Source organism: Nomascus leucogenys, chromosome 19 (genome assembly GCF_006542625.1).
Source record: "Nomascus leucogenys isolate Asia chromosome 19, Asia_NLE_v1, whole genome shotgun sequence".
Classification (NCBI taxonomy): Eukaryota; Metazoa; Chordata; class Mammalia; order Primates; family Hylobatidae; genus Nomascus; species Nomascus leucogenys.
In genome coordinates, this window is record NC_044399.1 from 27,484,025 (window position 1) to 27,506,838 (window position 22,814).

General features: G+C 44.1%; 1 protein-coding gene across 4 annotated transcripts in view; it reads right to left on the reverse strand.

The window, feature by feature from the left end:
- The window catches only part of MAP3K3 (mitogen-activated protein kinase kinase kinase 3), a 73,180-nt gene that overhangs the window by 21,591 nt on the left and 28,775 nt on the right, over window positions 1-22,814 (reverse strand). For all 4 annotated transcript variants that reach the window (XM_030799305.1, XM_030799309.1, XM_030799308.1 and 1 more), the window contains 3 exons: window positions 20,753-20,852; window positions 14,924-15,037; window positions 8,474-8,594 (listed from right to left, as the gene is read on the reverse strand). In XM_030799305.1, the coding sequence (XP_030655165.1) occupies window positions 8,474-8,594; window positions 14,924-15,037; window positions 20,753-20,852 (335 nt within the window). The remainder of the gene's footprint in view (window positions 1-8,473; window positions 8,595-14,923; window positions 15,038-20,752; window positions 20,853-22,814) is intronic.

The following is a 22,814-nucleotide window of genomic DNA, read 5'->3' on the forward strand; positions in this document are numbered from 1 at the left end:
ATTCATCTCCAGCAGGAGTCAGCTCCCCCACGGTCTCCTCTTCATCACCTTTAACCCCTCCTTTCAGCTGTCTTTATCCCTCCCTTCATACACTTTCTCATATCTCTAGCCTAAAAACATCCTGGGCTGGGCATGGTGGCTCATACCTATAATCTTAGCACTTTCGGAAGCTGAGGTAGAAGGATCGCTTGAGACCAGGAATTCAAGACCAGGCTGGGCAATATAGTGAGAACTCATCTCTACAAAAAACAAATTAGCCAGGTATGGTGGCAAGCACCTGTGGTCCCAGCTATTTGGGAGGCTGAGGCAAGAGGATCAGAGGTTGAGGCTGCAGTGAGCCACGATGGCACCACTGCACTCCAGCCTGGGTGACAGAGAGATGGGGTTTTGCCATGTTGCCTAGGCTGGTTTCGAACTCCTGGGCTCAAGCAATCCACCCACCTTGGCGTCCCAAAGTGCTGGGATTACAGGCATGCACCACCACAATTGGCAGGCCCACCATTTCACTACCAAACTCCAGAAAAACCTGATTGCCTCCACTCAAGCGTTGGAGTATGGCTTGCCTCACTATGGGACAAAGTGGCAAGATAAGGAGAAAGACAGAGTGAGAACTGAGGCAAAGGTACTTAACAAGATGAACTTAGACCATACAGGAGTCAGAATAATGTAGCAGGGACAAGTCCTTTTTTTTTTTTTTTTTTTGAGACACAGCCTCACTCTGTTGCCCAAGCTGGAGCGCAGTGGCACGATCTCAGTTCACTGCAACCTCCGCCTCCCGGGTTCAAGCGATTGTCCCACCTCAGCCTCCCAAGTAGCTGGGATTACAGATGCGCACGACCACACCTGGATAATTTTTATTTTTTTTTTTATTTTTTTGAGACAGACCAAGAGTCTGTCCAGGCTAGAGTACAGTGGCACGATCTGGGCTCACTGCAACCTCTGCCTCCCAGGTTCAAGCAATTCTCCTGCCTCTGCGGCCTGAGTAGCTGGGATTACAGGCACCTGCCATCATACCTGGCTAATTTTTGTATTTTTAGTAGAGACAGGGTTTCACCATGTTGGACAGGCTGGTCTCGAACTCCCGTCCTCAGGTGATTTGCCCACCTTGGCCTCCCAAAGTGTTGAGATTATAGGCATGAGCCACTGCGCCCCACCGACAAGTCCTTTAGTTGAGGCTTGGTTACATGGCTTAAGGGCACCACCCAATGTATCATGGAAAAATAGTGCTTGAGCTTCAAAGGTAGGTAGAATTTCCATAGGCCAAGGTATGAGAGAGGATATCTTCAGGTAAGGAAATTCCACCTGTCTGCCTAGTGATCTTCCCACAGAGAGATTAACTCCTTTGGATTAACTCATTACTTAGTAGGGTTTTTTTTGTTTGTTTCTGTTTCGTTTGTTTAGCATGAACTAGTTTAACAGACTAAATGGCCTGAAAAAAACCTGGAATTCAAGGTATGCATATTATGATGGAAACAACAAAAGGTAAACATGATACCTGGCTTCACATATTTGAAAAACTGTGGGGCCGGGCGCGGTGGCTCATGCCTGTAATCCCAGCACTTTGGGAGGCCGAGGCAGGCGGATCATGAGGTCAGGAGATAGAGACCATCCTGGCTAACACGGTGAAACCCTGTCTCTACTAAAAATACAAAAAAATTGGCCGGGCGTGGTGGCGGGCGCCTGTAGTCCCAGCTACTCAGGAGGCTGAGGCAGGAGAATGGTGTGAACCCAGGAGGCGGGGCTTGCAGTGAGCCAAGATTGCGCCACTGCACTCCAGCCTGGGCGACAGAGGAAGACTCCGTCTCAAAAAAAAAAAAAAAAAAAAAAAAAAAACCAATGAAAAACTGTCATATGAAAGATTTTATCTGTGTTTATCCGTTGCTCAAGAGAGCAGTACTAGAATCAGTGGGTAAAGTGAGAGACAGCTGATTTTCAATCCAAAATAAAGAAGAATTTCAAATATACATGTCTGGAATTTGATTGGGCTACCCTGCGCTTTCCCATCAATGCAAATGTTGTGGTGTGAACTGAGTAGCCCGCTTGCAGCAGACTCACTAAATATTCACAGGTATGTAAATGATGATGACAAGGAGGCAACAGAGGAACCCGGTGGAAGGCTGAATTGCTAAGGCTTACTAACCAAGGACTTCTTTGACCCCATTTCTACTGCTAGGACTTTTCCAAGTCTCTCATGCTATACCTTGACTCCTGTCTCTGTTTCCCTTCCAGAAAGTCTTATCTGTACCAGCACACAGCAAGCATTCAAACATCTGTGAATGAAAAGAACAGGTTTCTGTCTCTTACCCTTGGTCTGTCCTTACCAACCTGGATGGTTCTGTGTAATGCCTTCTCCCTACACTCCTAATTTCCTTTCCTACTTCTCTGGTTACTCCTTTTCTGTGTCCTTCGCAGGCTCATCCTCTTCTAACTGGCCACTAAGTGTTGGGTTCCTAAGGCTCAATCATGGACCCTCTTTTCTTCTCATTCTATAGTCTCTGCTTAGGCACTCTCCCCTGGGCCCATGGTTTCAACATAACAATTTCCAATATTTTTTCACGAGCCCTGGTTTTCTCCCCTTTGAGCTAGAGACCTATATATCTAACTGCCTCTCTGATATCTCCTGTTGGCTGTATCAGAGGCACTTCAATACCAACATTAGTCTACCTGTTCCCAGCACCTGGAACCAGGCTCTCTTCCAGTATTCCTGTCTTAGTGAAAGGCGATGCCATTTATTCATCTCCACAGAGCAGTAATTTACCTCCCTCTCTCTCAACATCTGCAAAATATTTTTCTTCCTTCTTTTTTTTTTTTTTTTGAGATGGAGTTTTGCTCTTGTTGCCCAGGCTGGAGTGCAATGGCACCATCTCAGCTCACTGCAACCTCCGCTTCCCAGGTTCAAACAATTCTCCTGCCTCAGCCTCCCTAGTAGATGGGATTACAGGTGCATGCCACCACACCCAGCTAATTTTTGTATTTGTCATAGAGACAGGGTTTCACCATGTTGGTCAGGTTCGTTTCAAACTCCTAACCTCAGGTGATCCACCTATCTCGGCCTCCCAAAGTGCTGGGATTACAGATGTGAGCCACCAAACCTGGCCTCATTTTTTTTTTAAATGATATTGGGTCTCACTATGTTGTCTAGGCTGAGCTCAAACTCCTGGAATCAAGCTATCCTCCCACCTTAGCCTCCTGAAAACACCTGCAAATTCAATCCAATACTATAGTAATTCTTAAGCCTTTGGGTCTTAGAACCCCTTTGCACCTTAAAACTGAGGCCACTTAGCTTTTATTTATGTAGGATATATCAACTGATATTTACTGTATTTGAAATTAAAACTCAGAAATTTTAAAAACATTTTCTCAGGAGAAACCAGCGGAGGAAAAAAGAAATTTTAAGAATACAATCATATACAAGCACACATGCCATTTAGCCATTACAGTGATGACATCACCTCAGGCACATGACCTCTGGAAAACTCCACTGTACCCTTGTGAGAGAATTAAGTGTCATGTCTTAGAATGATTATGAAAATAATTTTGAGGGCCAGGCATGGTGGCTCATGCCTGTAATCCCAGCACTTTGGGAGGCTGAGGCAGGTGGATCACGAGGTCAAGAGATCGAGACCAACCTGGCCAACGTGGTGAAACCCCATCTCTACTAAAAATACAAAAATTAGCTGGGCGTGGTGGCGCATGCCTGTAGTCCCAGCTACTTGGGAGGCTGAGGCAAGAGAATTGTTTGAGCCCGGGAGGTGGAGGTTGCAGTGAGCTGAGATCGCACCACTGCACTTCGGCCTGGTGACAGAGCAAGACTCCGTCACAAAAAAAAAAATAATAATAATAATTTTGAACTCACAGGGTCAAAGGATCCAAGGGACTCCCCAGGATCCACAGAACACACTTTGAGAACCACCAAAACGCCATGTTCTGTCAGTTTTACCTCTAAATGTCACAAGTTCACCTGCTCCTTCCTCTCTGCACTGCACCAGCCTACTCCAAGCCCAGTTTTCTTTACCTGGACCACTGCATTAGCTTAATGCAGTTCCCTTGCATGCATTCTTGCCCCCTCCAATCTGTTATCCACACTGTAGCCAGATCAATCTTTTCAAAATACAAATATGAATATGTAACACCACCCACTCCTCTTCACTTAAAAACTCTAAAGTAGCTTTTCACTACTTTCCATGCAATGATCAGAATCTTAACCAGGGTCCTCAAGGCTCTGCCTCCCTCCCCAGCTTCATCCTGCCCTCCCCTTCCCCTTGCTCCCAGCTCTCCAGCCATCTGGACTTCTTTCCATTTCTCAGACATACCACACTTCCTCTTGCCATCAGGCCTCTGCTCTTGTAACATCCCCTGCCTGGAACCCTCTTCCTTGCATCCCTTTTGCCTAACTCCCAAATCCCTTTCATGCCTAAGGCTTTCCTGGCCCCAAGATCAGGATCAGGTCCCATCCCAAGATCAGGATCAGGTCCCATCCCTTAGTTATAGCCCACCATTTCTTTCTTTCTTTTTTTTTTGAGACAGAGTCTCACTCACTCTGTCACCCAGGCTGGAGTACAGTGGTGCAATCTCCACCCACTGCAGCCTCGATCTCCCAGATTCAAGTGATCCTCCTGCCTCAGCCTCCTGAGTAGCTGGGACTAGAGTCACTCACCACCATGCCCAGCTAATTTTGCATTTTTAGTAGTGATGGAGTTTTACTGTGTTGGCCAGGCTGGTCTCAAACTCCTGGCCTCAAGCAATCCACCCACCTCGGCCTCCCCAAGTGCTGGGGTTACAGTTGTGAGCCACCATGCCCAGCCATTTCTTAGTTATAGTCCACTTGCAGCACCACACACCTTTCAGTCACAGTTTGTAATTATACATTAATCACATCATAATAAGTAAATGTCCGTCTTTCCACGGATTGTAAAGGCCACAGGGACAGGGCCTGTGTTCCTTTTTGTTTCCCATATTTCTGGCACATAGTAGATACTTTGGTAATTACTTTTTTTTTTTGAGATAGGGTCTCGATCTGTTGCCCAGCCTGGAGTACCATGGCACATTCATGGCTCACTGAAACCTCTGCCTCCCAGGCTCAAGTGATCCTCCCACCTCAGCTTCCCAAGTACCTGGGACTACAAACATGCACCACCACACTTGGCTAATTTTTGTATTTTTTGTAGAGACGGGGTTTTGCCATGTTGCCCAGGCTAGTCTCAAACTCCTGAGGCTCAAGCAATCCACCCATCCTGGCCTCCTAAAGTGCTGGGATTACAGGCATAAGCCACCATGCCCAGCCAGTAATTATCTTTTGAATGAATGAACAAAAATGTAGTATGATGGAAGAGAGATAAGACGACATGATAGGTTGGGGCATGGTGGCTCACGCCTGTAATCCCAACACTTTGGGAGGCCGAGGCAGGTGATCATCTGAGGTCAGGAGTCAGACCAGCCTGGCCAACATGGCGAAATCCCACCTCTACTAAAAACACAAAAATTAGTGGGGAGTGGTGGTGTGCACCTGTGATAGGCTGAGGCAGAAGAACTGCTTGAGAGCATGAAGCAGGGGTTGCAGTGAGCCGAGATGGCATTGATGCACTCCAGCCTGGGTGACAGAGTGAGACTCTGTCTCGAAAAGAAAAAAGAAAAAAGAAAAAAAGACAACATGATAAATATTATAGTGGTGATGGGTATAAGGTGCAAACATTTTCAGTGGCTTCCCACTGCCTACCAAAAAAGTCTGAGTGCAGTTGAGAGTCCCTTAGAAAACACCCAGGCATCCATCCTTGGCCTTCTCTGTTCCTCCTCCAAATGTATCAGCCAGCCTGCACCTGAAGGATAGTGAGCTCTCCACAGACATAGTCTAAAAGCCCTCTCTCCCCTTGTCCCCTATGGAAATCCTCCATAATCTTTCAAGGTCCAGCTGGAACAGCTCCCCTCAGAATGCATTTTCCAGATCATTCCACTTAGAAATCATCTCTCCCATTTCTTGGCTCTATGGAAAGGCTCACAGGCTCAGCCCATTCTCAATGGGCCCAAACACGATGTTTGATAAGACCAGATTTCCCTTTTGATACAAGTTCCACAATTCAAGAAATGGGGGCTTTCTCCCCAGACTCTCAAAAGTGGGATCCACAGGAATCCTGGGTTAACTAGTAATAATCTACCTTACCCCAAACACACTGCAAAGCCCCTGGGGTTCTTGGAACCCACCAAGTTCTTTTGCGATCATGCCTGGCAGGTGCTCCTTACTATGCCTGAGATATCTCTCTCTACTTGATGCTCAGTAAATCTTCCTTGGAGTGTCAGCTCTGATGTTACCTTTTCTGTGAAAGCCCCTCTCTCCCAAGCGGAATCTGCTCCAGCCACCCTTGGTCTTCCAAATGTTTCACTGCAGCATTCATCTCAGCCCAATGGCTGGTACTTAACGCTTTGCTGAATGAAGGAAGCCAGGATCTAGGTATGCTAAGAGGCTGTGTTGCCCATTTTCCAGATAAACAGGAACTACTTCACAGAAATATCATTCCTCAGCATTCTCAGCCAGGAAAATCATTTCCATATATAGCTCCCAGTAACATGGAGAAAGGGTCCAGTGGCTGAGTATTTAGCCCCTGCCTCCATGCACATATCATAGGCTCAGGAGACCCAGTTACTGCCCCATCAATCCTTACTGATTACAAGGGACCATGCTGCCCACCTCCATCCCCTCGATCTCTACAAGGACTATGGAAAAGAGGCCAAGCTGGCAGAGCTTCCCAGGCTCTGAGGCACATAGATTCCAGGGCCAGAGACGCTGTGGCTAGGCTCTCCTTGCTAGGGTACTAGCTCTCCCTCCTCAACCAACACATTCCCCAATTATCTACAGAAATCTGAAATTCATATACAGACTTTCAGCCTGGCAATACTTACTACCAGTACTTGCCTGGATTCCAGAAGTTACTCAGTAAGGCAAAGTCAGTACCTCAGTAACATATTTTTCCTGCAACTCCCTCAGGAGGCATATTGCAAACAGACAAACTCAGCAACAGGATCAGTGCTTAGATCTCTCAAGCTCATCAGGATCTTCAGAGGACAATTCAATTTGAAGCAATTCTACCTATATGGATAAGGGCAAAGCTGGCTTTCTAGCAGCAGCAGGGGTCTCCAAAACATTAAGGCAGCAGGCTCAACACGATGTTTGATAAGACCAGATTTCCCTTTTGATACATGTTCCACAATTCAAGAAATGGGGGCTTTCTCCCCAGACTCTCAAAAGTGGGATCCACAGGAATCCTGGGTTAACTAGTAATAATGCACAGGCCTGATTTAGATTCCTGTCCTGGGAAGGACTGGTAGCAGCCACAGAGCTTTCTGACTAGTTAGCAGAGGGTTGTATATACAGTTGGCCCTCCATATCTGCAGGTTCTGCATCTGTGGATTCAACCAACCACAGATTGAGAATATGTGGAAAATTATAAAAAAAAAATAGCAAAAAAAATACAAATAAAAATACAGCATAAGAACTATTTACGGCCGGGCACGGTGGCTCACATTTGTAATCCCAGCACTTTGGGAGGCCGAGGCGGGTGGATCACGAGGTCAGGAGATCGAGACCACGGTGAAACCCCGTCTCTACTAAAATACAAAAAAATTAGTCGGGCGTGGTGGCGGGCGCCTGTAGTCCCAGCTACTCGGAGAGGCTGAGGCAGAAGAATTGCTTGAACCCGGGAGGCGGAGCTTGCAGTGAGCCAAGATTGCGCCACTGCACTCCAGCCTGGGCCACAGAGACTCCGTCTCAAAAAAAATAAAAATAAAAAAAAAAGAACTATTTACATAGTATTTACATCATATTAGGTATTATAAATAACCCAGAGATGATTTAAACTATAAGGGAGGATGTGGGTAGGTTATACGCAAATACTACACTATTTTATTTCAGGGACTTGAGCATCCACAGATCTTGGCATCCACAGGGGTCTGGAACCAATCCCCTACAAATACAGAGAAATGACTGTACTATGTCAGTAGTCTCCTTTCTTTCCCAGACAACTTAGCTTGACTCTCTCAAAAGTTTCATTGGTCGGCATCTTCCCTGAAGTATAAAGACTTCTCAGGAATCATAAGCAAGAGGTTTAAGGTCAAAATTCAAACTTAGACCTGATTCCTAACTTTACAAGTCTCTATTCTTCACAAGAATGGTCAAAAGTGAGTGTAAACACAGCTGGAAGTTTTCAAGCAGATGTCTGAGGCGATCACTTTTTCAGGGATGTTTAAAAGGAATTTAATCACACTACTATTTCATTATATTTTAAGTTGCTTGAGAGTCAGGATACCATCCCAGTTATTTCTTTGCCCTTCCTCTCTAAATAAAATAAAGGCATAAAGGATTACTCTACACAGAGTAATAGTCAATAAATATTTGATGATTATTTAATTAACAAATACTTTTTTTTTTTTTAAATGTGGGCAGATAAAATAGAGGGGGAGAAAAAAGGGATGAAATACTCACTGACAGAGAGGTGCCTGCTTCTTGGCTCGGGAGGCTGGTAGATAGTATTTATATCCCCTGCGGACTGGGAAGCCTTGATCCGCACCTGTCTGGACACCCCAGAGTGGGGAGAGGAACTGTTCTGTAAAAGAAGAGGAAAAAGGCTGAGCTACATCTTTACACAGTCAGGCCTATCAAGGCCTTCTCACCCTTTTCCTAAGGACTCCCTGCAGGCTCAGTCACCTTCATGCTTTTAATACATGAGTTACCCAACTTTCCCCCAAATCTCACTCCTCTATTTGTCTCAGCAAACCACTATTCGCTCAAGGTAGTTTTACAGCTTCAATAATGTATGAGCGCTGAGACCTAGTGCCCCAGTTTAACAGGTGATGATCCAGACATGGAGGAATAACAGGCATTCCTGTAATAATCTGCAAAACAGAAAAGAGAGCTGTAAATACCCTCTCATAAAATTCTCCAGAGAGTTTAGGAAGAGTAGCAGAAAATTATTTCTGCAGAGGAGGGAGTGAGAATGGAGAGTGAATGATGGCAACTTCCCTCCCCAACAAAATTCTGGTTGCTATAAATGTATTTATCTTATTGACTGATTGATTGATTGATACAGAGTCTTGCTATGTTGCCCAGGCTGGACTCAAACACCTGGGCTCAAAGGATCCTCCCACCTCAGCCTCCGGGTTAGCTGAGACTATACGTATATGCTACCATGCCCAGCTTATATATGTATGTTTAAAAGTAGCTCAATATGCTTCTTTTTCCCAACCATAATCACTCCCTGAAAATTAAGAAGATTCCAGGGTTTACATGTAAATCATCTCAGGATCATGTTCAATTGGGAAAAGCTATCATAAGTACCATTCTGCCAGAGAGAGGTCAAGGGCCTGAGAGGAGGGTCAGCAATCCTCTCAGCACCCACCCACTCTTTCCACCGGGCCCAGTCCAGCCACCAGAGAAAACTAAGCAACAAAGGGGGGCCTTTGCACTGAGAAAGCTTAAAACTAAATCCTGGAGGTAATTGAGTGATGTCAGGATGCTATTACAAATAAGCAGGGCACTGGTGAGAGTGGGGGTGAGAGCTCAGGATTTACAAACAAGTTGGTTCAAAGTTTCTACTTGCTCCTCTGTCTCCTCTACCTCCCCCTAACAAAAAAAGTCCGATCTAAACAAACTCTATATCCTGTCCTCCAGGAAAAAGGTTTCCCGCTCTCAGGGGAGAGTTCAGCTGCCAAGCAACCTCCCGTAGTCCCCATGCCAGACTTTATCACATGCAGGTTGTCTTGAAAAACTGTCTTGCTCTAACGGGAAGTCAGAACCAAGGGGAAGTGAATGTTCTTGCTGAAGCCTCCGATGTGCAATAGCTCTCTGCTAAGGGTCAAAAAGGAAACAACAGTCAAAGCCACATATTGGGCAGGCAGGCAAGTGAAGGGCAAGGGAGGGTCACAGTCTTGAACTCACAAAGACGAGGTGCATGATGAGCACCCTGCCACCTGCCTGAATGCAGGGCCTTACACATAGTGGGAATTCAATAAATCATGGCAACATGAATTTGAAATGTGTACCAAAGGACATACAATCTAAACCCTCAATTAAAAAATCTAAAAGCTAGGCTGGGAGTGGCTCATGCCTATAATCCCAGCACTTTGGGAGGCTGAGGCGGGCAGATCATGAGGTCAGGAGATCGAGACCATCCTGGCTAGCACAGTGGAACCCTGTCTCTAATAAAAATACAAAAAATTAGCTGGGTGTGGTGGCGGGCAACTGTAGTCCCAGCTACTCGGGAGGCTGAGGCAGGAGAATGGCATGAACCCGGGAGGTGGAGCTTGCAGTGAGCCAAGATCGCGCCACTGCACTCCAGCCTGGGCGACAGAGCAAGACTCCGTCTCAAAAAATAAAATAAAATAAAATAAATAAAAAATCTAAAAGCTGAATTTCAATGGCCAGCACAAGCATAGATTTGTAAAAGAAAAGGCTGAGGTTGTGACAACAGGTTAGAAAGCAGGTGAAGAGAATCAGTGAAGGTCTCAAAGCAGAGCTTCTCACCCTTTAATGTATATATGAATCACCTGCAATCTTGTTAAAGTGCAGATTCTGATTCGGTAGGTCTGGGGAGGAGCTCAGAGCCTGCATTTCTAATCAGCTTCCAGGTGATGCTGACACTGCTGTTCCACGGGCCACACTTTGAGTAGCCACGTCTTAGAAGTGAGTCATGCCTCAATTGCAGGTAATGGTTCTCAACCCTAGCTGCCCATGAGAATTGCCTGTGGAGCTTTTTTTTTTTTGAGACAGAGTCTCGCTCTGCGCCCAGGCTGGAGTGCAGTGGCGCGATCCTGGCTCACTGCAAGCTCCGCCTCCCGGGTTCACGCCATTCTCCTGCCTCAGCCTCCCGAGTAGCAGGGACTAGAGGCGCCCACCACCACGCCCGGCTAATTTTTTGTACTTTTATTAGAGACAGAACCTGCCTCCCGGGTTCAGGTGATTCTCCTGTCCCCACCTCCTGATCACAGGCACGCACCACCATGCCCGGCTAATGTTTTTTTTTTTTTTTTTTTTTTTTGAGACGGAGTTTCACTCTTGCTGCCCAGGCTAGGAGTGCAATGGCACGATCTCGGCTCACTGCAACCTCTGCCTCCCGGGTTCAAGTGATTTTCCTGCCTCAGCCTCCTGAGTAGCTGGGATTACAGGCATGTGCCACCACGCCCAGCTAATTTTTTGCATTTTTAGTAGAGATGGGGTTTCTCCATGTTGGTCAGACTGGTCTCAAACTCCTGACCTCAGGTGATCTGCCCGCCTTGGCCTCCCAAAGTGCTGGGATTATAGGCATGAGCCACTCCCAGCCTAGCTTTTAGATTTTTTAATTGAGGGTTTAGATTGTATGTCCTTTGGTACACATTTCAAATTCATGTTGCCATGATTTATTGAATTCCCACTATGTGTAAGGCCCTGCATTCAGGCAGGTGGCAGGGTGCTCATCATGCACCTCGTCTTTGTGAGCGACCGTGCCCAGCTGCCTGTGGAGATTTTGACACCTCAGATCAACAGAACCTCTGGACATAGAGTCCAAGCACTGATATTTTTTAATATTCAGCCAAATTTTGAAAACCTCAATTTAAGGGGGCAAAAGGGAATGGTATGGTAAATAAAAATGAGGTTGCTTCAAGGGTTTAGGACACCTTGAATAAGACTCAGAAGTGGGGAAAAAGAGGAAGGAGGAAGGTGGGACTATGCCTGAGAATATAAGGGGACTGTCTCCGTGACAGGAGAGCCCATAGGTATGAACTGTGTAGCTAGCAGAACATTCTAAAGACAACAAATAGAATATGGTGTTTGACCATTCCATGAACACCTCACTAAAGGACTCTGGGTAGAAGTGTGCTGTGCTAACACAAACAATATGAAAAATTACCAGGAAACCATGTGCGTCAAGATTTCAGTGACTGGAAGATAGGAGATCAGCAGAAAAATAAGTTACAAAAGTCTACCCACAAATTATCTCAATAAAAGATTTGGCAAGTGATTCAACGATGCAGGGAGGAGGTAAAACGGGGAGAGGGGTTGCTTTAGTTTGTTACATGGGAATGTAAGGTAAGAAATGGCACACTGGATCACCAAGAGCATCCTGTCCAGTCCTCTGTTTTAATGGTGGTACCAAGAGATATTTGCATGGAAGACCATGATAGTTATGATAGCTGTGAAAGCATCTGAGGTGATTTAATTAAATTTACAGCTTTATCATCCATGAATTTATTAAAGCCCTTTTTAAAATCTGCTTTGAAGCTATACAATTTCAGAATAATAGATGCCACATATATCATCTTTTTTCTTTTTGAGACAGGGTCTTGCTCAATCATCCAGGTTGGAGTGCAGTGGTGCAATCATAGCTCATTGCAGCCTGGAATCCCTTGGCTCAAGTGATCCTCCCGCCTCAGCCTCCCAGGTAGGTGGAATTGCAGGCATTTGCCACCACGACTGATTTTAAAACTTTTGTAAAGATGGGGGTCTTGCTATGTTACCCAGGCTGGTTTATCACTTGTTATGCAAATTATTTCTTTTTTGTTCTAAGATAATGCTCAATATTCAAGGAGTTCATCCAAATTGAGATTAGGTGAATAAATCTGTGTCTTCATTATCCATGCTCTTAGATGCTTTAAAGACTTTGATTATATATGCTTAGGCTGTCTTTCCTGACTAAAGAGTTCTAAACTTTTTTTTTTTTTTGAGACGGAGTTTTGCTCATCGCCCAGACTGGAGTGCAATGGCACAATCTCGGCTCACTGCAACCTCCACCTCCCAGGTTCAAGCAATTCTCCTGCCTCAGCCTCCCGAGTAGCTGGGATTGCAGGCATGAGCCACCATGCTCAGCTAATTTTGCATTTTTAGTAGATACAGGGTTTCACCATGTTGGTCAGGCCGGTATCAAATTCCTGACCTCAAGTGATCCACCCACCTCAGCCTCCCAAAGTGCTGGGATTATAGGCATGAGCCACCACGCCAGGTCAAGCGTTCTAAACTTTTACACTGTTCATATATGAAAGTGACTCCAACTCCTTGAAAATTTTGTCTTCTGGACGTTTGCTAGCTCAGTTGTCTTCGAAGCTGCAGGGAACAGAATGATACAACATCTCACAAGTTCTCCTCATGGACAATATTATACTTCTGCTTGGCTTCTAATGATTTCCAACTGTGGAGGAACCTGGGTAAGGTTTCCCAAGGACTACAATAATTCTAAGATCCCTCTTCTGGGGCCGGGCGTGGTGGCTCACACCTGTAATCCCAGCACTTTGGGAGGCCAAGGCAGTCAGATCATTTGAGGCCAGGAGTTCGAGACCAGCCTGGCCAACATGGCGAAACATATGAAAAATACAACAGACAAACCAACCAACCAACCCAGCAACAACAAAACAGGTCTACCCTGGAGTCATATTCTAATTTTTTCTATTTTCCTCCCTTTCTGATCCTTTATCCCACTTTCTTTTTCTTCCTCTTCCTTCTCCTTCTTCTTTGTCAAATAGAAGATTGAGTTATTATCATTGATCCATACAAAGTCCCTCTCTCATTTATTTTCTTTAATTCCCACCTCCCATTTCTATTCCCCGTCTTCCCATGTGCAACCTTCCTAATATGTTTGATATGCATCTTTTTGTTTGTATGTATTTTTAGAAAATGTTTATTGTTTTGTGTGCAAAAAAAATTAATAAAATTCCTTCTAGTCCTAAAAAAAACAAACAAAACGAAAGTTAAGATGCTAAATTTTATGTTATGTGTATTTTACCACAATAAATTGGAAAAAATAATTAACCTGGAAAAAAAAAAAAAGGAAAAGAAATGGTCAGCATGAGCAGCATTCCACCTAAACTTTGTCCTAGTCACTACACCCATACTTATGCTGCCATGTTGGCTGTCCACATAAAGAAAAGGAAAGGCTGTCAAGCATAAGAAAAGGAAATGGTGCCAAGAAACGTTCAGAAACATGCATCTGAAGAAAACTGGTAGAGGAGGCCGGGCGCGGTGGCTCACGCTTGTAATCCCAGCACTTTGGGAGGCCGAGGCGGGCGGATCACGAGGTCAGGAGATCGAGACCACGGTGAAACCCCGTCTCTACTAAAAAATACAAAAAATTAGCCGGGCGCGGTGGCGGGCGCCTGTAGTCCCAGCTACTCAGAGAGGCTGAGGCAGGAGAATGGCGTGAACCCGGGAGGTGGAGCTTGCAGTGAGCCGAGATTGCGCCACTGCACTCCAGCCTGGGTGACAGAGCGAGACTCTGTCTCAAAAAAAAAAAAAAAAAAAAAAAAAGAAAACTGGTAGAGGAATCAGTAATTGGAAGACAGATACAGATTGCAAGCATTCTTGTGAAATGCGGGCCTCCAGGAATTCTTCAGGAGAGGAAACTGTGCATAAGGGATAATTCCCCACTTCTGACACCCCACAGACTGCCTGCCATTGGGTAAAGCAGCAGCTGATAAGTTATAAGAGGCCCCCAACCCATGGATTTTTCCACTGAACAAAAGGAAAAGTTTGTTTCCTACAAGTGTTCCAAGGGAAAGGCAAGGTGTTGTGGGAGTTGGGTTTATAAAGCATGACAGTCTCAAATCTTTGACAGTCTTTCCTAATCAGCACCGCCAAACGAATCAAATTTCTCTCGTTGGGGTCAAAATCTAATTGAAAAAACATAAATTTAGAGCACAAGAATTTTATTCTTTATCTTAAAGTATTTTCCTTCCTCCCTCACCATAAGTCAAATAACCTTTAGATGCAATGTTAACACTGACAATCTGGCTTTTCGGTGAAATCAAATGAAGAATGTTCACTGGCCACTGACAAGTGGGCTGTGCTGTGCTTATGCTCTCAATTTGGCAGTGGCTGAGGAACGAAAACGTCTGTCAAGGAGGCAAGAGAAGTTCCTGAAGGAAAGCAAGCTTTGTCTTCAGCTGCCAGACCATGACAGGGGCTACTTACATGGTTTCTGTCCTGGGACAACAGCAATATCCTAAGGCTTTTCATGCTTGAGCTTCTATCCAAAATGTCAATTGCTTTATCAAGATCATCTTGGTTTTTCAGCAGGATGGAGAGCTGTGATACAAGACACAGAAAAGGGAAATAATATAAAACAGAAGTTTATCTCAATGTTTCACTTTGCAGAAATAAACAAAAAATAAAAATAAGTTTGGAGGAAAACAATCTCACTGGATACTATGGGGTCTTAAAATATCTAGTTGAAACTATAGAGATTTTTTTCTCTAAATGTACAATTCAAAAATTTGTAGTACCTTTACATAGTTGTGCAACCATCATCATAATCCAATTTTAAAACATTTCCAGAACTCCAACAGGATCTCTTGTGCCCATTTATGGTCACTCCTCCTTCCCACCTCCAGCCCCAGGCAACCACTACTCTCTATCTCTATTGATTTGCCTTTTCTGGACATTTCATTCCATTTAGACTCATACAGTTCATACATATTCAATTCAATTCATAAAGATTCAATCTTTCTCATCTCGCTTCTTTCACTTAATGTTTTTAGTTCATCCATGCTGTAGCATACCTCAGTACCCTGTTGTGAGACACTTTCTGAGAAGAGCTTCTTCTCCAAAAACATCATCAAGTTGCAAACAGTTATAGCCCCCATATTCTTTTCCAAATTAAGTAGGATCATGTCCCACTCTATCTCCAATTGTGCTGACATTAATAGAACATGCAGAAAAGGAAGAGGAGGGGTGGAGGGATGGTCAGAGGATGAAAATTGTTATACAAATAAAAACACAAATTTAGACTGCATAGCACAGTTTAGTATCTTTCTGTTTAAGGGAAAAGTCAGCGACTAGAACCTGAAAACTACCTCCTCCATTCTCACGGTGCTTTTCCCCCTTTGCTCGGCACTTCTCTCTCCTGTCGCCACATGAAGGACGTGTTTGCTTTCCCTTCCGTCATGATTATAAGTTTCCTGAGGCCTCTCCAGCCATGCTGAACTGTGAGTCAATTAAACCTCTTTCCTTTATAAATTACCCAGTCTTGGGCAGTCTTTTACAGCAGTGTGAGAACAGACTAATACACTCATACGTTCCAGTGAAGTATTAAATAGAAGGTCCCTGAGGGTACAAATAGGTCTCACTCACTGCAAAAAGCAGAGCATGTTATGAATACTTGGTATTAGGAGATTCATAAGATGCAAACGTATGCCTTGCCTAGGACCTAGCAAATGTCAGATCTTATTCTTATTATTTTTTGGAGAGAGAGTCTTACTCTGTCGCCCAGGCTGGAGTGCAGTGGCACAATCTCAACTCACTGCAACGTCCACCTCCTGGGTTCAAGCAATTCTCCTGCCTTAGCCTCCAGAGTAGCTGGGATTACAGGTGCACATCACCACTCCCCACTAATTTTTTTTTTTTTTTTTTTTTTAGTACAGACTAGGTTTTGCCATATTGGTCAGGTTGGTCTTGAACTCCTGACCTCAAGTAATCTGCCTGCCTCAGCCTACCAAAGTGGTGGGATTACAGGAGTGAGCCACCATGCTTGGCCAGATTTTATACATGTATGGTAAACACAAAATCAAGCAAAAGTCCAATTAACTCATACAGTTCCCAATTTATAATACAAGATTTTTTTTTTTTTTTTGAGACAGCATCTCCCTCTGTTGCCCAGGCTGGAGTGCAGTGGCATGATCTCAGCTCACAGCAACCTCCACCTCCTGGGCTAAAGTGGTCCTCCTGCCTCAGCCTCTCAAGTAGCTGGGATTACAGGCATGAGGCACCACACCTGACTAATTTTTGTACTTTTTGTAGAGATGGGGTTTCACCATGTTGTCCAGGCTGGTCTTGAACTCCTGAGCTCAAGAGATCTTCCCGCCTCAGCCTCTCAAAGTGCTGGCATTACAGGCATGAACCACTGCGCCTGGCCAAAAACAGTACATATTTAAAATAAAATCTCAAAACTACTTATGGAATGGGAGAATGTTCTGCAAATCATATTATATTGCAAAAGAATTTCTTCCTGTGGACATTCAAAGTGGGAATAAATAAGAATGGTTCGGAAGGGAGTTAAATAAGAATGGTTGGGAAGGGAGTTAAATAAAAAAAAACAAGTAGGCTGGGGATAGTGGCTCACACCTGTAATCCTAGGAGGCTGAAGCGGGAGGATCACTTGAGGCCAGGAGTTTAAGACTAGCCTGGGCAAAATAGTGAGACCCCCATCTCTACAAAATTTTTTTTTTTTTTTTTTTTTTTTTTTTGAGACGGAGTCTCGCTCTGTCGCCCGGGCTGGAGTGCAGTGGTGCAGTCTCGGCTCACTGCAAGCTCCGCCTCCCGGGTTCACGCCATTCTCCTGCCTCAGCCTCTCCGAGTAGCTGGGACTACAGGTGCCCGCCACCAAGCCCGGCTAATTTTTTTGTATTTTTAGTAGAGACGGAGTTTCACCGTGGTCTCGATCTCCTGACCTCGTGATCCACCCGCCTCGGCCTCCCAAAGTGCTGGGATTACAAGCGTGAGCCACCGCGCCCGGCCACAAAAATTTATTTTTAATTAGCTCAGTGTGGTGGCATGTGCTTATAGTCCCAGTTACTGGGGAAACTGAGGTGGGGGGATCACTTCAACCCAGGATGTCGAGACTGCAGTGAGCCATGATTGCACACTGCACTCTGGTCTGGGCAACAAAGTGAAACCCTGTCTCAAACCAAAAACAAAAACAAAACCCACAGTGACATATCACTTTACACCTACTAGGATGGCTATTAAAAAAAAGAAAATAACAAATGTTGGTAAGCATGGTGGAGAAACTGCAGCCCTCATTGATATGGTTTGGCTGTGTCCCCACCCAAATCCCATATTGAATTGTAGTTCCAATAATCCCCATGTGTCGTGGCAGGGACCTGGTGGGAGGTAACTGAATCACGGGGGTGGTTACCCCCATGCTGCTGTTCTCATGAGATCTGATGGTTTTATAGGAGGCTTTTTCTCATTTGCTTGGCCCTTCTCTCTCCTGTTGCCACGCGAAGGACGTGTTTGCTTTCCCTTCCGTCATGACTGTAAGTTTGCTAGGCCTCCCCAGCCATGCTGAACTGTGAGTCAATTAAACCTCTTTCCTTTATTTATTTAAAAAAAAAAAAAATTTTTTTTTTTTTGAGACGGAGTCTCAACTCTGTCGCCCAGGCCGGAGTGCAGTGGCGCAATCTCGGCTCATTGCAACCTCCGCCTCCCGGGTTCAAGTAATTCTTCTGTAGCGTCAGCCTCCTGAGTAGCTGGGACTACAGGTGTGCGCCACCATGTCCAGCTAATTTTTGTATTAGTAGCAGAGACAGGGTTTCACCATGTTGGCCAGGCTGGTCTTGAACTCCTGACCTCGTGATCTGCCCGCCTCAGCCTCCCAAAGTGCTGGGATTAACAGGCCTGAGTCACTGCACCTAGCCACCTGTTTCCTTTATAAATTACCCAGTCTCAGGCAGTTTTTTACAGCAGAATGAGAATAGACTAATACACTCATAAGTTGCTAGTGGGACTGTAAAATTGTGCAACCATTATAGAAAAGCTGGGCAGTTCCTCAAAAAGTTAGAGTTATCTTATGACCCAGAAATTCCATGCCTAGGTATATACCTTATAGAATTGAAAACATATGTTCATTTAAACACTTGTATACAAATGTTCATAGCAGCACTATTTAATCACCAAAAAATGAAAACAACCCAAATGTCTATCAATAGATGAATAGATACACAAAATGTGGTATATCCATAAATGGAATATTTATTATTCAGCCATAAAATAGAATGACATACTGACAACACGCACAGATGACCCTTGAAAACATATGCTTAGTCAAAGAAGCCAGACAAAAAAGGTCATGTACTGTATGATTCCACTACACGAAATGTTCAGAATAGGTAAATCCAAAGAGACAGAAAGATAAGTGCTTACCAAGAGCTGGGAAGAGGAGAGAAAGGGGAATAACTGCTAACAGGTACAGGGTTTCTCTTTGAGGCCAAGTGCGGTGGCTCATGCCTGTAATCCCAGCACTTTGGGAGGCTGAGGCAGGCAGGTCGCTTGAGCTCAGGAATTTGAGACCAGCCTGGGCAACATGGTGAAACCCTGCCTCCATAAAAAAATACAGAAAAATTAGCTGGGTGTGGTGGTGTGTGCCTGTAGTCCCAGCTACTTGAGGGGCTGAGGTGGGGGGATGGCTTGAGTGCAGGAGGTCAAGGGTGCAGTGAGCCGTATTTGCGCCACTGCACTCCAGCCTGGGTGACAGAGCAAGACTCTGTCTCAGAAAAAAAAAGAAAATGTTCTGGAATTAGATAGTGGTGTTGGTTACACAACTCTATCAGCATACTAAAAACCACTGAATGGTATACTTTTAGATGATAAATTTTTTTTTTTTTTTTTTTTGAGACAGAGTCTCACTCTGTTGCCCAGGCTGGAGTGCAGTGGCATGATCTCTGCTCACTGCAACCTCCGCCTCCCGGGTTCAAGCAATTCTCCTGCCTCAGCCTGCTGAGTAGCTGGGATTACAGGCACCCGCCACCAAGCCCAGCTAATTTTTGTATTTTTAGTAGAGACAGGGTTTCACCATGTTGGTCAGGTTGAGTCTCGAACCCCTGACCTCATGATCCACCTGCCTCGGCCTCCCAAAGTGCTGGGATTACAGGCGTGAGCCACCGCGCCCGGCCGATAAATTTTTTAATCTCAATAAAACTATAATTACAAAGACATAAATAAATAAAATCTCAGTAGATTTTTCATTTGGGATTCTTAGATCCTGACAGTGCAGGGTTTCAAGGGCAAACAAAAGAACAGAATAGAGGGATTTTAAATTAATCAAATGTAAGTTAGTCAACTCCTGATCATTAACATTAGTAGAGTATGTTAAGACATGTATGAACTAAAATAATAACAATGATTTATATGTGGCTTTAGAATAAAGAAACATCAGGAATTCTTAATGGAAATATTAACTGAAAAAGAAAAGAGTACTAAATCATTCAGAAAAGTCTTTACTGAAAGAAAAATTTTAACTCCTCATCAAATAAAATAAAACTACACAGTGATGATCTGGTTCTCCAAGGGTCATGATGTTGCCCAGCTTTCTTGTCTTGCACCCCTAACTCAGTTTGCTCGAGGTACACGTTCTTTACTCAGCATAAATACACTGCAAAGCACCAGCCTAAGCTGATTGTAGTCTTTAATATTCTTCTTGGAGCTGGGAAAGCAGCCCAGAAACTGACAGTCAAAAGAATTCCTTCCTGGGTGATATTCAAAGTAGAAGTAAATAAGGACTGCTGGGGTGGAGTGAGGAGGAGGAGGAGTTAAAGAACTTATTGGAGCAGGTGCTAACATTTGAAACAAATAAGCTCCAATCAGAAGAAACTCTGAGAGAAGAATCCTGCATTTATGACTGTAATAGATGACCTACTCACTGGTTTTTTATACCTCCCTAGCCCCTGCTAAACCCTCTGGATTCTTGTTAAGGCTGTGCTGGGGGAAAAAAAATAAGATACTCCTACAAAATGTAAAGGAGACAATATAAGCCCTAGCCCTGGTACCATACCTGATTCCACCATGGAATATTAGAGCTATCTGCACTGATTAAGTAGGGGGAATGAAGATGGCTGAGATGGCTGAGTAATCTCCCATGTAGTAAAACACAGAAATCCCAGAGTTGTTGGAATTAAGAAAAGGGGTCTAGAAATGAAAACCTGCAGATGATATTAGAGAAACAAACTTTAAAGGCTCTGTTAAACAGAGAGAAAAAAGGTAGGCATCTGCCCCTCTTGTCCCTGCCCCATCCATCTGCCTTCTCACCTCATTGTTCATGTAATGTAGATCAAGAGGTTGTCCAAATACTGTTGTCACCTTGTGCTCCACATCTTCGTATTTCACAGGCCGGCTGAACGCTATAATTCTGAAAAGAAACAGAAAGAAAGGTTGGTTAATTGTATACTTAAAATGTAGGGTTTAAAAAGCAATGGTCTGAGTATATTCTTCCTTTCTTCTCAACATAGGATTCTGCTTTCTTTCACTCAATTTGCCTTTTCCCGATTGTTTCCTTTTTTCCTCTTCTCTACCGTTACCTTTCACCCTCTGAGCATCTATCTATCAGGTTTGACAACAGTACCCACAACTATTGCTCAATCCCAACCATTCATCTGCCACTTCAACTTAGACTCTTCTGCCAATGACAAAAGAAGCCACTAGATTTAAAAACTATGTTCCAACGATGAGAACACACGGACACATGCGGGGGGGGACAATACACACCGGTGTTGTAGGGACTTGGGGAGGGAGAGCATCAGGAAGAATAGCTAATGCCTACTGGGCTTTATACATAGGTGATGGATTAATCCATGTAGCAAACCACCATGGCACACGTTTAACTATGTAACAAACCTGCACATCCTACACATGTACCCCAGAACTTAAATAAAAGTTGAAAGAAAGAAATTATTTAGGAAATAAGCTAGAAAACGTAGAGACTGGAGTAGCAGTCCTGAAAACATGGCCTCAACTCCTAAGGGCCTCAACTCCACGACTTGAAAGGTCTTTTCCATTGTTCATCTTTGAGATGCCGTAAGAATCTCCATACTGATTTTCCTCAGAATTAAGATTTTCTACTACGGAGTCACAGGAATTCCCCCTTGAGTTGGTGATATGCCTGATCAGTTTTCTTAACCAGTGATGTATCTGTGCATGTAAGTAGTATTGACATTAAAGCTTTTCTGGAGAGACTCATTAGGTCAGTTCGAAGAACAATTTCTACAAATATAAGGTAGAGTAAGGACTCATCCAAAGAGGTATAAAATATGATTTGTTATGAAATACTTCAGCAAAATTTAAAAGTGGGAATTGATAAAACAAGACTGGGAAAATGTTAGTAATGTTGAAGCTGGGTGACAGGTCCATGGGAGTTCAGTTTAATACTCTGTCTACTTTTGTGTGTGCTTGAAATTTCCATAATAAAAAGTTGTGGGTTTTTTGTTTGCTTGTTTGTTTTGAAACAGAGTCTCGTTCTGTCACCTAGCCTGGAGTGCAGTGGCATGATAACGGCTCACTGCAGCTTCAACCTCTGGGGCTCAGGCGATCCTCCTGCCTCAGCTTCCCAAGTAGCTGGGACTACTGGCATGCACTGGCTAATTTTTTATTTTTTGTAGGGATGGGCCTCAATAAGTTGCCCAGGCTGATCTCAAACCTCTGAACTCAGGCAATCCTCCCACGTCAGCCTTCCAAAGTGCTGGTATTATAGGTGTAAGCCACTATGCTTGGCCAATAAAAAGTTTTAATCAATGTATTAGGTTGAACTATATGAGACTACCGATGGCCAACCATTTTATATGGGTTCAACCCAATACTCTAAAACATAGATGATTAAAAATAATCAGAGACAAATTAAACAGAAAAGAATATCAGAAAGAAACTCATACACACACATACTCTCAAATTTATATAAGAAAATACAGAATTAAAAAAAATCTTGGGGGCCAGGCACTTTGGGAGGCCAAGGTAGGAGGCTCACTTGAGGCTAGGAGCTCAAGATCAGCCTGGGCAAGATAGTGAGCCCGCTTGTCTACTAAAATTTTTTTTAAAAAATTAGCCAGGTGTGATAGTACATGCCTATAGTCCCAGCTACTTGGGAGGCTGAGGTGGGAGGATCACTTGAGCCCAGGAGGTCAAGGCTGTAGTGAGCTGTGATCATGCCACTATACTCCAGCCTAGGTGACAGAATGAGACCCTGTCTTAAAAAAAAAAAAAAAAAAAATACATATATATATATATATATATATATATACACACATATAGAGAGAGAGAGAGAAAGAGAGAGAGAGAGGTCTTCCTAACCATAACATAAAATACAGAAGACAAGCCAGGC